Below are 13040 nucleotides of genomic sequence, written 5' to 3'. Positions count from 1 at the left end.
GTTTCCGCGCTGTTATCCTGGTTCCTTTGTGCAGTGCAGTGATTTCTGCGCTGTTTTTCTGGGTCCTTTGTGCAGTGCAGTGATTTCCGCGCTGTTATCCTGGTTCCTTTGTGCAGTGCAGTGATTTCTGTGCTGTTTTTCTGGGTCCTTTGTGCAGTGCAGTGGTTTCCGCGCTGTTATCCTGGTTCCTTTGTACAGTGCAGTGATTTCTGCGCTGTTTTTCTGGGTCCTTTGTGCAGAGCAGTGATTTCTGCGCTGTTTTTCTGGTTCCTTTGTGCTGTGCAGTGATTTCAGCCCTGTTTTCTGGGTCCTTTGTGCAGTGCAGTGATTTCCGCGCTGTTATCCTGGTTCCTTTGTACAGTGCAGTGATTTCTGTGCTGTTTTTCTGGTTCCTTTGTGCAGAGCAGTGATTTCTGCGCTGTTTTTCTGGTTCCTTTGTGCTGTGCAGTGATTTCAGCCCTGTTTTCTGGATTCTTTGTGCTGTGCAGTGATTTCAGCCCTGTTTTCTGGTTCCTTTGTGCTGTGCAGTGATTTCAGCCCTGTTTTCTGGTTCCTTTGTGCAGAGCAGTGATTTCTGCGCTGTTTTTCTGGTTCCTTTGTGCTGTGCAGTGATTTCAGCCCTGTTTTCTGGATTCTTTGTGCTGTGCAGTGATTTCAGGGCAGTTTTCTGGTTCCTTTGTGCTGTGCAGTGATTTCAGCCCTGTTTTCTGGTTCCTTTGTGCAGAGCAGTGATTTCTACGCTGTTTTTCTGGTTCCTTTGTGCTGTGCAGTGATTTCCGCACAGTTTTTCTGGTTCTTTTATACAGAGCAGTGATTTCCGCGCTGTTTTTCTGGTTCTTTTACATCGTAGTTGGTAGCGTTCACATCCCCTGAAGACGGGGCTCAAGGCTTCATGTTTTGCAGACTGTGACATCTCCTGCTCGTATCGCAGATCACGTGGCAGCTTTGCTGTGTAGACTGGGCCGGGCCCCGCAGAGTCACCTCTACACTTCTAGAGCAGGATCAGCAGTTACTGGAGGACAAGGGCAGATAACGGGAGGAGGATGATGGGTGAATGAGGCTAAAGATCTAAATATATCAATTGTCTGACACAATCGTGCGTCCAATTCACGAGCGTCTGCGAAACCGAACCAAAGCATGGAAAATGAAGATACACAAATAGATTCACTTTATTTTCCCACAATATGAGAGCAAAAGGAAAGAAATCAATGAAAGCAGCGTCCGTCTGCACAGGGTCTAAGACTGTGTGCCCTCGGGAGCTCGCACCCGCAGATATATCCGCAGGTTTCCCGCAGCTGGTCCCCGGAATCTGCAGCTATACAGCGATTATACAGCTGCGGTAACCTGCGGACATTCATGCGGATTACCTGCGGAGGGCCCGGCCGCTATCTATATAGTGGAGGGCCGGAATTTCCGCAGGAATAATTGACACGCAGTTACGTGCGGCTGCGGCACATCCAAAGCATATTCCACAGCCGCACATACCGCAGCGTGGACACAGCACGCCCCATGTCCCATAGGATAACATGGGGAGTGTCTGTACTTGCTGAAACCTGCGGATTTATCTAGAAAATCCAGATAAATGTGCAGGTTTTCCGCGGCACAATCCGCGGGTGCGAGCTCCTGAGGGCACAGCCTAACACTTCATCTGCAAAACAAATGGATTCTCACTTCTGTAGAAAACGTAGAACGCGAGCGATGAACAAAAACATAATGAGCGAGCGTCCCTGAGACCCGGAGGATGTGACCGCGATCCCCAGTGATTACAAGCTCCTCCCTCTGCTGCCAGTACATAGTGCAGTCGTCCCATCTGATCCTGGGAAAGCTGGGTGACAGCCAAGATCTCCCCCGCAGAGCGCTGCCGGGCCGCAGGACACTAAAACTCAAAGTCCTCGTTGGTCATGTCGATGGCCCAGGCGAACTTCTCTCTCTGCGTCTTGTTGTAAATCTTCTCGATGGGCACGCCGTACTTCTTACACCTGCAGCGGGAGGAAGGAGCGCGGGCGTGAGCGGGAGGAAGCAGCGCGGGAGCGAGCGGGCGGAAGGAGCGCGGGAGCGAGCGGGCGGAAGGAGCGCGGGAGCGAGCGGGCGGAAGGAGCGCGGGAGCGAGCGGGCGGAAGGAGCGCGGGCGCGAGCGGGCGGAAGGAGCGCAGGCGCGAGTGGGCGGAAGGAGCGCAGGCGCGAGCGGGCGGAAGGAGCGCAGGCGCGAGCGGGCGACAGGAGCGCGGGAGCGAGCGGGCGGAAGGAGCGCGGGAGCGAGCGGGCGGAAGGAGCGCGGGCATGAGCAGCGCGGGCGTGAGCGGGTGGAAGGAGCGCGGGCACGAGTGGGCGGAAGGAGCGCGGGCAGGCGGAAGGAGTGCGGGCGCGAGCGGGCGGAAGGAGCGTAGGCGCGAGCGGGCGGAAGGAGCGCGGGCGCGAGCGGGCGGAAGGAGCACGGGGAGTGAGCGGGCGGAAGGAGCGCGGGGAGTGAGCAGGCGGAAAGAGCGCGTGCGGAAAGAGCGCGGGCGCGAGCGGGCGACAGGAGCGCGGGCGCGAGCGGGCGGAAGGAGCGCGGGGAGTGAGCGGGCGGAAGGAGCGCGGGCGCGAGCGGGCAGCAAAATAGAAATGTCAGACTTTGCTGGGGAAGGGAATGCCGCATGTGGGGGCGTCTTTGGGGATGCAGTGACGGCTGCAGTGTGTGGATCAGCGCTTACCAGGCGACCGTGATCCTCGGGTCCAGATAGTTCAGCTTGGACGTGCCCAGCGCTACCTGTTTGTTCTCCTCCTTGTCCGTGGCCTGGAGCTTCAGCTTCATCAGCTGCTCCTCCAGACGCTCGCACTGCTTCTTCTTCTTCTCTACCTCCCTGGGGGAAAACATACGACACTGGTCACATCCAGAGCTGCAATCACAATTCTGCAGTGACATAGGGTGAATAAAGCCCCGGTTATACATTTCATGACTAAATCATCTATAACCAACAATGGACAGAGGAAAATCAAGCTCTGCATTTTGTATTTAGCTGGAGAGTTCTCATCATCCAGAGCTGAAATCCCCATTACACCATTCTATACTCCAGTCACATCCAAAGCTGCAATCACAATTCTGCTGTCTCCAGTCATATTTAAAGCTGCAGTTCTTACTGAGCAGCTGTGGATGTGGCTAGAGCATGAGGTCAGGAGACGGCAGCTCAGTGCTTACTTTCTGGTGCGGTCGAGGTTCTTGGCCTTGTGGTCGGCCTTCGCTTTCTTCAGCTCCTTCTTGGCCTCCTTTACTTGCAGCTCCTTGGCGTCAATCTGTAAGCATTAGTTCAGGGTAAAGCGGGGTGTGATGGCAGACCCCCGCCCGGGTGCAGGAGGGGTCTCCGGCCCCTTGTTTATACCTTTGCCTGCAGATTTTGCATGGATTTTTCGTAGGTCTTCGGTAGCGCCCTCTGGTGGTTACACAGCAGTGCGACGGCTCGATTGGCGCGGTTGTAGGACAGGATCTTGGCTGCGACGTTGTCTTCCCCTGGAGAAGTGAAACAAGACGACGGATCAAGTGTGAACGACCCCAGAGAATCACGTGTAGGAGACGCCGCCCAGCCCCAGAGGCTCCGCCCCCAGAGACCCCGCCCCCGGCCCCCAGAGACCCCGCCCCCGGCCCCCAGAGACCCCGCCCCCCAGAGACCTCGCCCCCAGACACATCCGTCCTATTACAAGGCATTCACTCCTTGGACGCCCCGATCTCTCCCACCTCCTGCTCCAGTGATGCCGGGACTCGGGTGACATGCTGCTGCGGGGGAGGGGTATGTGCCATTTCATTGGACATTGGGGTAGTTAGTATTTATGAAGGGGTTGTCCGAGTAGTGACCCTCAATAAGGATTATATTGGCATATAATTTATCACAAAGATAAAATCCAGAAGCTAAGCCCCTGCTGCAGACCCCGGACCCCAGAGCTAGCGGGGCCACAGGCCAGCAGGGGCCACGTACCATTAGTGAGCGCCTTCAGCTGGTCCTGGAGGGTAATGGAGGCGTTGTACGTCCTGAACACTTTTGCCGTCAGTCCGTCCATCAGGTCCTGGAGGTGTTTGTTGAGAATGGAGGTCTGCGGGAAAAGCCATGGTTATATATATGAATAAAGGATCTCATCAGGTGGAGTGAGCGAGCCGAGGACCGGAAGCAGCAGTGACCGCAAAATGGGGGCAAAGAAGGGAATTTTGTTACTTACCGTAAATTCCTTTTCTTCTAGCTCTTATTGGGAGACCCAGACGATTGGGGTATAGCTACTGCCCTCTGGAGGCCACACAAAGCACTACATTAAAAGTGCAAGGCCCCTCCCCCTCTGGCTATACCCCCCCCCGTGGTATCACGGGTTCTCCAGTTTTAGTGCCAAAGCAAGAAGGAGGAAGCCAATAACTGGTTTAAACAAATTAACTCCGAATAACATCGGAGAACTGAAAAACCGTTCAACATGAACAACATGTGTACCCGCAAACAAACCAAAAATCCCGAAGGACAACAGGGCGGGTGCTGGGTCTCCCAATAAGAGCTAGAAGAAAAGGAATTTACGGTAAGTAACAAAATTCCCTTCTTCTTCAGCGCTCTATTGGGAGACCCAGACGATTGGGACGTCCAAAAGCTGTCCCTGGGTGGGTAAATAAATACCTCATGTTAGAGCTGCAAAACAGCCCTCCCCTACGGGGGTGTCACTGCCGCCTGCAGGACTCTTCTACCTAAGCTGGCATCCGCCGAAGCATAGGTATGCACCTGATAATGCTTGGTGAAAGTGTGCAGACTGGACCAGGTAGCTGCCTGGCACACCTGTTGAGCCGAAGCCTGGTGACGTAATGCCCAGGACGCACCCACGGCTCTGGTTGAGTGGGCTTTTAGCCCTGAAGGAACCGGAAGCCCCGCAGAACGGTAGGCCTCTAGAATTGGTTCTTTGATCCATCGAGCCAGGGTGGCTTTAGAAGCCTGCAACCCCTTGCGCGGACCAGCGACAAGGACGAAAAGTGCATCGGCACGGCGTATGGGCGCCGTGCGGGAAATGTAGATTCTGAGTGCTCTCACCAGATCTAGCAAACGTAAGTCCTTTTCATACCGGTGAACCGGATGAGGATAAAAGGAAGGCAAGGAAATATCCTGATTAAGATGAAAAGAGGATACCACCTTAGGAAGAAACTCCGGAATGGGGCGCAGCACAACCTTGTCCTGGTGGAACACCAGGAAGGGAGCCTTGGATGACAGAGCTGCCAGCTCAGACACTCGCCGAAGCGATGTGATCGCAACAAGAAACGCCACTTTCTGCGACAGCCGAGAAAAGGAAACTTCCTTCAGAGGCTCGAAGGGCGGCTTCTGGAGAGCAACTAGTACCCTGTTCAGATCCCATGGATCTAACGGTCGCTTGTACGGGGGCACAATATGACAGACCCCCTGCAGGAACGTGCGCACCTTAGGAAGACGTGCTAGACGCTTCTGAAAAAATACGGATAGTGCCGAAACTTGCCCTTTAAGGGAGCTGAGCGACAAGCCCTTTTCTAACCCCGATTGCAGGAAGGAAAGAAACTTGGGCAATGCAAATGGCCAGGGAGACACTCCCTGGGCCGGGCACCAGGATAAGAAAATCTTCCACGTTCTGTGGTAGATCTTAGCAGAATTCGACTTCCTAGCTTGTCTCATTGTGGCAACCACTCCTTGAGATAATCCTGCAGATGCTAGGATCCAGGACTCAATGGCCACACAGTCAGGTTCAGGGCCGCAGAATTCTGATGGAAAAACGGCCCTTGGGACAGTAAGTCTGGTCGGTCCGGCAGTGACCACGGTCGACCGATCGTGAGATGCCACAGATCCGGATACCACGACCTCCTCGGCCAGTTTGGAGCGACGAGTATGATGCGGCTGCACTCGGATCTGATCTTGCGTAGCACTCTGGGCAAGAGCGCCAGAGGCGGAAACACGTAAGGGAGCTGAAACTGCGACCAATCTTGAACCAAGGCGTCTGCCGCCAGAGCTCTTTGATCGCGCGACCTCGCCATGAATGCCGGGACCTTGTTGTTGTGCCGGGATGCCATTAGGTCGACGTCCGGCACTCCCCAGCGGCGACAGATTTCCTGAAACACGTCCGGGTGAAGGGACCATTCCCCTGCGTCCATGCCCTGGCGACTGAGGAAGTCTGCTTCCCAGTTTTCTACGCCTGGGATGTGAACCGCGGATATGGTGGATGCTCTGTCCTCCACCCACATTAGAATGCGCCGGACTTCTTGGAAGGCTTGCCGACTGCGCGTCCCTCCTTGGTGGTTGATGTATGCCACAGCTGTGGAGTTGTCCGATTGGATTCGGATCTGCTTTCCTTCCAGCCACTGCTGGAAGGCTAGTAGGGCAAGATACACTGCTCTGATTTCCAGAACATTGATCTGAAGGGTGGACTCCTGCGGAGTCCACGTCCCCTGAGCCCTGTGGTGGAGAAACACTGCCCCCCACCCCGACAGACTCGCATCTGTCGTAACTACTGCCCAGGATGGAGGCAGGAAGGATCTTCCCTGAGACAATGAGGTGGGAAGGAGCCACCATTGTAGGGAGTCCTTGGCCGTCTGGGAAAGCGAGACTTTCCTGTCCAGGGACGTTGACTTCCCGTCCCATTGGCGGAGAATGTCCCATTGAAGTGGGCGCAGATGAAACTGCGCAAAGGGAACTGCTTCCATGGCTGCCACCATCTTCCCTAGGAAATGCATGAGACGCCGCAAGGGATGCAACTGGCCCTGCAGGAGAGATTGCACCCCTGTCTGTAGTGACCGCTGCTTGTTCAGCGGCAGCTTCACTATCGCTGCTAGAGTATGAAACTCCATGCCAAGATACGTTAGTGACTGAGTCGGTGATAGGATCGACTTTGGAAAGTTGATGATCCATCCGAAAGACTGTAGAGTCTCCAGCGTAGCATTCAGGCTGTGCTGACATGCCTCCTGAGAGGGAGCTTTGACCAATAAGTCGTCTAGGTAAGGGATCACCGAGTGTCCCTGAGAGTGCAAGACTGCTACCACCGCCGCCATGACCTTGGTGAAGACCCGTGGGGCTGTCGCCAGACCAAATGGAAGAGCTACGAACTGAAAATGGTCGTCTCCTATCACAAAACGTAGAAAACGTTGATGTTCTGTAGCAATTGGCACGTGGAGATAAGCATCTTTGATGTCTATTGAGGCAAGGAAGTCTCCTCTGGACATTGAGGCAATGACAGAGCGGAGGGTTTCCATCCGGAACCTCCTGGCGTGCACATGTTTGTTGAGCCGTTTTAGGTCCAGAACAGGACGGAACGAGCCGTCCTTTTTTGGAACCACAAAGAGATTGGAGTAAAACCCTTGCCCTTGTTCCTGAGGAGGGACTGGGATCACCACTCCTTCCGCTTTTAGGGAATCCACCGCCTGCAGCAGAGCATCTGCTCGGTCTGGACGTGGGGAGGTTCTGAAGAACCGAGCTGGAGGACGAGAATTGAACTCGATTCTGTACCCGCGAGACAAAATGTCCGTCACCCACCGGTCTTTGACCTGTGACATCCAAATGCCGGAAAAGCGGGAGAGCCTGCCCCCGACCGGCGATGCGGAGGGGGGGGGCTGGAAGTCATGAGGTAGCCGCTTTGGAAGCGGTACCTCCATTTGCTTTCTTGGGGCGTGTGTGAGTCCGCCACGAATCTGAGTTTCTTTGCGTCCTCTGAGTCCCTTTGGACGAGGTAAATGGTGTCTTGCCCGAACCTCGAAAGGACTGAAACCTCTGCTGCCACTTTTTCTGCTGAGGTTTGCTTGTTCTGGGTTGTGGTAAAGAGGAGTCTTTACCCTTGGACTGCTTAATGATGTCAGCCAATGGCTCGCCAAACAGTCTATCTCTAGACAAAGGCAAACTGGTTAAACATTTTTTGGAACCAGCATCTGCTTTCCAGTCCTTTAACCACAAGGCTCTGCGCAAAACTACCGAATTGGCGGACGCCATTGAGGTGCGACTGGTAGATTCTAGGACCGCATTGATAGCGTAAGACGCAAACGCCGACATCTGCGTGGTAAGGTGCGCCACTTGCGGCACTGCTGGATGCATGATAGCATCCACTTTTGCTAAGCCAGCTGAAATAGCCTGGAGTGCCCATACGGCTGCGAATGCCGGAGCAAACGACGCGCCGATAGCTTCATAGACAGATTTTAACCAAAGGTCCATCTGTCTGTCATTGGCATCTTTAAGTGAAGCGCCATCCTCCACTGCAACTATGGATCTAGCTGCAAGTTTGGAAATCGGGGGGTCTACCTTTGGACACTGTGTCCAGCGCTTGACCACCTCAGGGGGGAAAGGGAAACGCGTATCTTTAGATCGTTTAGAGAAACGCCTTTCTGGGTGAGCGTCGTGTTTCTGGATTGATTCTCTGAAGTCAGAGTGATCTAACAAAGCACTCAATTTACGCTTGGGATAAAGGAAACGAAACTTCTCCTGCTCCGCAGCCGCCTCTTCTGCTGAAGGGGCTGGGGGAGAAATATCCAACAGCCTATTGATGGCTGAGATAAGGTCGTCTACCATGGCATCCCCATCCGGGGTATCCAGGTTGAGAGGGGTTCCAGGAGTGGATTCCTGATCACTCTCATCAGACGCATCACAGGGAGACTGATTGCGCTGAGACCCTGAGCAGTGTGAAGACGTCGAGGGTCTTTCCCAGCGAGCTCGCTTAGGGTGGCTGGGGCCATCATCTGAGTCATAATCCTCGGCCTGTGAAGCCGGGGACCCCCCTGTGGGCTGGATACATTCCAAGTAAGGGGGACCTGAGGACAGAGGCCTCGCCGTGCCCAGAGACTGAGTCCCATGCATAGATTGCAAGGTTTCAAGGATTTTTGCCATAGACACAGACATATTCTCTGCAAAAACTGCAAAGTCTGTCCCTGTCACCGGGGCAGAACTTACAAGCGTCTCAGCCTGGGTCACTACCTCTCCTGACTCCGGCTGGCGAAGCAGCACCGGGTCGGAGCATTGCACACAATGGGGGTCATCGGAGCCTGCTGGTAGATTAGCCCCACATGCAGCACACGCAGTATACACAGCCCTTTTTGCCTTGGCCGCCTTGCGTTTTGAGGATGACATGTTGCTGCTTCCACAGAGCGATCTGGGAGATGCAGCCAGAAGCGACCTCACAGTGCAAGAAATACAATATCTATATATCTGTACCCAGTACACTGATACACAGTGAGGCACTAGAGGGACCAGCACAGAAAAATCGCTTACCGCCCGCTTAAAAAAGCGGGTGTGTGGTCGCCAGATAGCCCCTAGTCCAGGTCTCCCAGAGCCTTGCGTCCTTCCTCCAGCCAGGCATGCATGTAATGGCTGCCGGCGTCCTGAGAGAGAAGGGGGGCGGGCCCTGGGCGTTCCTGGCTAAGAGCGGGAAGCCTGCTTCCCTCTGTGCCTAGTGTGAGGGCTGGAGCATGTAAATCAGGCTCCAGCCCTCGTCGCTGCTAGCGAACAGCGTCTCTCCCCTACCCTGAATGACAGGGTGGGGGCGGGAACGAAACGGAGCTGCCGGCGTCCTAGGCCCAAAAAGCCGGGGACTCAATTTATAACCGCCGCCGCCGTAAAAGCGCGGACGGCGGATCCCCGGCGCACCACAAGTCACAGCAGCGCCGCCCGGTCCAGAGGGGGTCGGCGCTGCGTTCCCATACACAAAAAAGTCCCCCAGTAATCTGTAGGGACACCAACTCCACGTTGCGGTCCCCGGCGCACTACAACACCCAGCCAGCCCGGAGTGTGTCTGTGCCTGCCGGGGACACAGAGTACCTGTATGATGCAGGGCCTGTCCCTGATCGTACTCCTGCTCCGTCTCCATCAGGTTCTAATGGGTCTGTGGATGGAGCCCGGCGTCAGAGCTGAGAGGCCGGCAGGATCCCACTTCCACAGAGCCCTACAAGGGGATGTGGAAGGAAAACAGCATGTCAGGCTCCAGCCCTGTACCAGCAATAGGTACCTCAACCTTACAACACCATCCAGGGGTGAGAAGGGAGCATGCTGGGGACACTATATGTGTCCTCTTTTCTTCCATCCGAAATAGTCAGCAGCTACTGCTGACTAAAATCTGTGGAGCTATGCATGGAATGTCTGACCTCCTTCGCACACAAAGCTAAAACTGGAGAACCCGTGATACCACGGGGGGGGGTATAGCCAGAGGGGGAGGGGCCTTGCACTTTTAATGTAGTGCTTTGTGTGGCCTCCAGAGGGCAGTAGCTATACCCCAATCGTCTGGGTCTCCCAATAGAGCGCTGAAGAAAAGAGGAGCAGGGCGCAGGGACTAGAGGGCGCGGGGACCCGAGGGCGCAGGGGACCCGAGGGCGCAGGGGACCCGAGGGCGCAGGGGGACCCGAGGGCGCAGGGGGACCCGAGGGCGCAGGGGGACCCTGAAAGATTGTGGAGCAGAAAAATCCAGAAAAAGTAGAATCAGCCGTGACCTGCAGCAGCGTGTGCCGCTCCGCAGGCTGACAACATGGCTGCGCGCAGGGCTCGGCCACACACCCGCAGGGCTCGGCCACACACCCGCAGGGCCTCGGCCACACACCCGCAGGGCCTCGGCCACACACCCGCAGGGCCTCGGCCACACACCCGCAGGGCCTCGGCCACACACCCGCAGGGCCTCGGCCACACACCCGCAGGGCCTCGGCCACACACCCGCAGGGCCTCGGCCACACACCCGCAGGGCCTCGGCCACACACCCGCAGGGCCTCGGCCACACACCCGCAGGGCCTCGGCCACACACCCGCAGGGCCTCGGCCACACACCCGCAGGGCCTCGGCCACACACCCGCAGGGCCTCGGCCACACACCCGCAGGGCCTCGGCCACACACCCTCAGGGCCTCGGCCACACACCCTCAGGGCCTCGGCCACACACCCTCAGGGCCTCGGCCACACACCCTCAGGGCCTCGGCCACACACCCGCAGGGCCTCGGCCACACACCCGCAGGGCCTCGGCCACACACCCGCAGGGCCTCGGCCACACACCCGCAGGGCCTCGGCCACACACCCGCAGGGCCTCGGCCACACACCCGCAGGGCCTCGGCCACACACCCGCAGGGCCTCGGCCACACACCCGCAGGGCCTCGGCCACACACCCGCAGGGCCTCGGCCACACACCCGCAGGGCCTCGGCCACACACCCGCAGGGCCTCGGCCACACACCCGCAGGGCCTCGGCCTCTTTACACTCACGTTCAGTCGGTCGAACAGGTCGTCATCCGGGTTCTTATTCTCCATGAAACGCTTCAGGTTCTTGAACACCTGCAATGAGATTTCATCAGACATTAATGTGCGGCCGCTGCGAGGAGTGACCAGAGAAGGATCCATACTGCTGGGGACACGAAGAACCTTCTCACAGCAAGCGGAGATAGTGACAAAGGAAGGGAGAAAAGAGCTCAGCAGCGTCAGGTCTGGGGCCGCACAGATCTAGAATCAGCAGCGTCAGGTCTGGGGCCGAGAAGATCTAGATTCAGCAGCGACAGGTCTGGGGCCGCGCAGATCTAGAATCAGCAGCGTCAGGTCTGGGGCCGCACAGATCTAGAATCAGCAGCGTCAGGTCAGCACTCGCACAGATCTAGAATCAGCAGCGTCAGGTCAGCACTCGCACAGATCTAGAATCAGCAGCGTCAGGTCTGGGGCCGCACAGATCTAGATTCAGCAGCGTCAGGTCTGGGGCCGCACAGATCTAGAATCAGCAGCGTCAGGCCTGGGGCCGCACAGATCTAGAATCAGCAGCGTCAGGTCTGGGGCCGCACAGATCTAGATTCAGCAGCGTCAGGTCTGGGGCCGCACAGATCTAGATTCAGCAGCGTCAGGTCTGGGGCCGCACAGATCTAGATTCAGCAGCGTCAGGTCTGGGGCCGCACAGATCTAGAATCAGCAGCGTCAGGTCTGGGGCCGCACAGATCTAGAATCAGCAGCGTCAGCTCTGGGGCCGCACAGATCTAGATTCAGCAGCGTCAGGTCTGGGGCCGCACAGATCTAGAATCAGCAGCGTCAGGTCTGGGCCCGCACAGATCTAGAATCAGCAGCGTCAGGTCTGGGGCCTCACAGATCTAGAATCAGCAGCGTCAGGTCTGGGGCCGCACAGATCTAGAATCAGCAGCGTCGGGTCTGGGGCCGCACAGATCTAGAATCAGCAGCGTCGGGTCTGGGGCCGAGCAGATCTAGAATCAGCAGCGTCGGGTCTGGGGCCGCACAGATCTAGAATCAGCAGCGTCGGGTCTGGGGCCGCACAGATCTAGAATCAGCAGCGTCGAGTCTGGGGCCGCACAGATCTAGAATCAGCAGCGTCGAGTCTGGGGCCGCACAGATCTAGAATCAGCAGCGTCGGGTCTGGGGCCGCACAGATCTAGAATCAGCAGCGTCAGGTCTGGGGCCGCACAGATCTAGAATCAGCAGCGTCAGGTCTGGGGCCGCACAGATCTAGAATCAGCAGCGTCAGGTCTGGGGCCGCACAGATCTAGATTCAGCAGCGTCAGGTCTGGGGCCGCACAGATCTAGAATCGGCAGCGTCAGCTCTGGGGCCGCACAGATCTAGATTCAGCAGCGTCAGCTCTGGGGCCGCACAGATCTAGAATCAGCAGCGTCAGGTCTGGGGCCGCACAGATCTAGAATCAGCAGCATCAGGTCTGGGCCCGCACAGATCTAGAATCAGCAGCGTCAGGTCTGGGGCCTCACAGATCTAGAATCAGCAGCGTCGGTCTGGGGCCGCACAGATCTAGAATCAGCAGTGTCAGGTCTGGGGCCGCGCAGATCTAGAATCAGCAGTGTCAGGTCTGGGGCCGCGCAGATCTAGAATCAGCAGCGTCAGGTCTGGGGCCGCACAGATCTAGAATCAGCAGCATCAGGTCTGGGGCCGCACAGATCTAGAATCAGCAGCGTCTGTCTGGGGCCGCACAGATCTAGAATCAGCAGCGTCGGTCTGGGGCCGCACAGATCTAGAATCAGCAGCGCCAGGTCTGGGGCCGCACAGATCTAGAATCAGCAGCGCCAGGTCTGGGGCCGCACAGATCTAGAATCAGCAGTGTCAGGTCTGGGGCCGCACAGATCTAGAATCAGCA

General features: G+C 56.8%; 1 protein-coding gene across 2 annotated transcripts in view; it reads right to left on the bottom strand.

Annotated features, from left to right (window-relative positions):
• Positions 1–1151: 1151 nt before the first annotated feature.
• The window catches only part of TOP1MT (DNA topoisomerase I mitochondrial), a 98992-nt gene continuing 87103 nt past the window's right edge, over positions 1152–13040 (bottom strand). For both annotated transcript variants that reach the window (XM_075352672.1, XM_075352673.1), the window contains exons 9-14: positions 11170–11238; positions 3951–4065; positions 3360–3487; positions 3179–3273; positions 2694–2843; positions 1152–1979 (exon numbers count right to left, since the gene is read on the bottom strand). In XM_075352672.1, coding sequence (XP_075208787.1) covers positions 1877–1979; positions 2694–2843; positions 3179–3273; positions 3360–3487; positions 3951–4065; positions 11170–11238 — 660 coding nt within the window. In that variant the 3' untranslated portion in view covers positions 1152–1876. The remainder of the gene's footprint in view (positions 1980–2693; positions 2844–3178; positions 3274–3359; positions 3488–3950; positions 4066–11169; positions 11239–13040) is intronic.

This window comes from Anomaloglossus baeobatrachus, chromosome 6, assembly GCF_048569485.1.
Source record: "Anomaloglossus baeobatrachus isolate aAnoBae1 chromosome 6, aAnoBae1.hap1, whole genome shotgun sequence".
In the NCBI taxonomy this organism is placed as follows: Eukaryota; Metazoa; Chordata; class Amphibia; order Anura; family Aromobatidae; genus Anomaloglossus; species Anomaloglossus baeobatrachus.
This window is presented reverse-complemented; position numbering and strand designations above follow the sequence as displayed.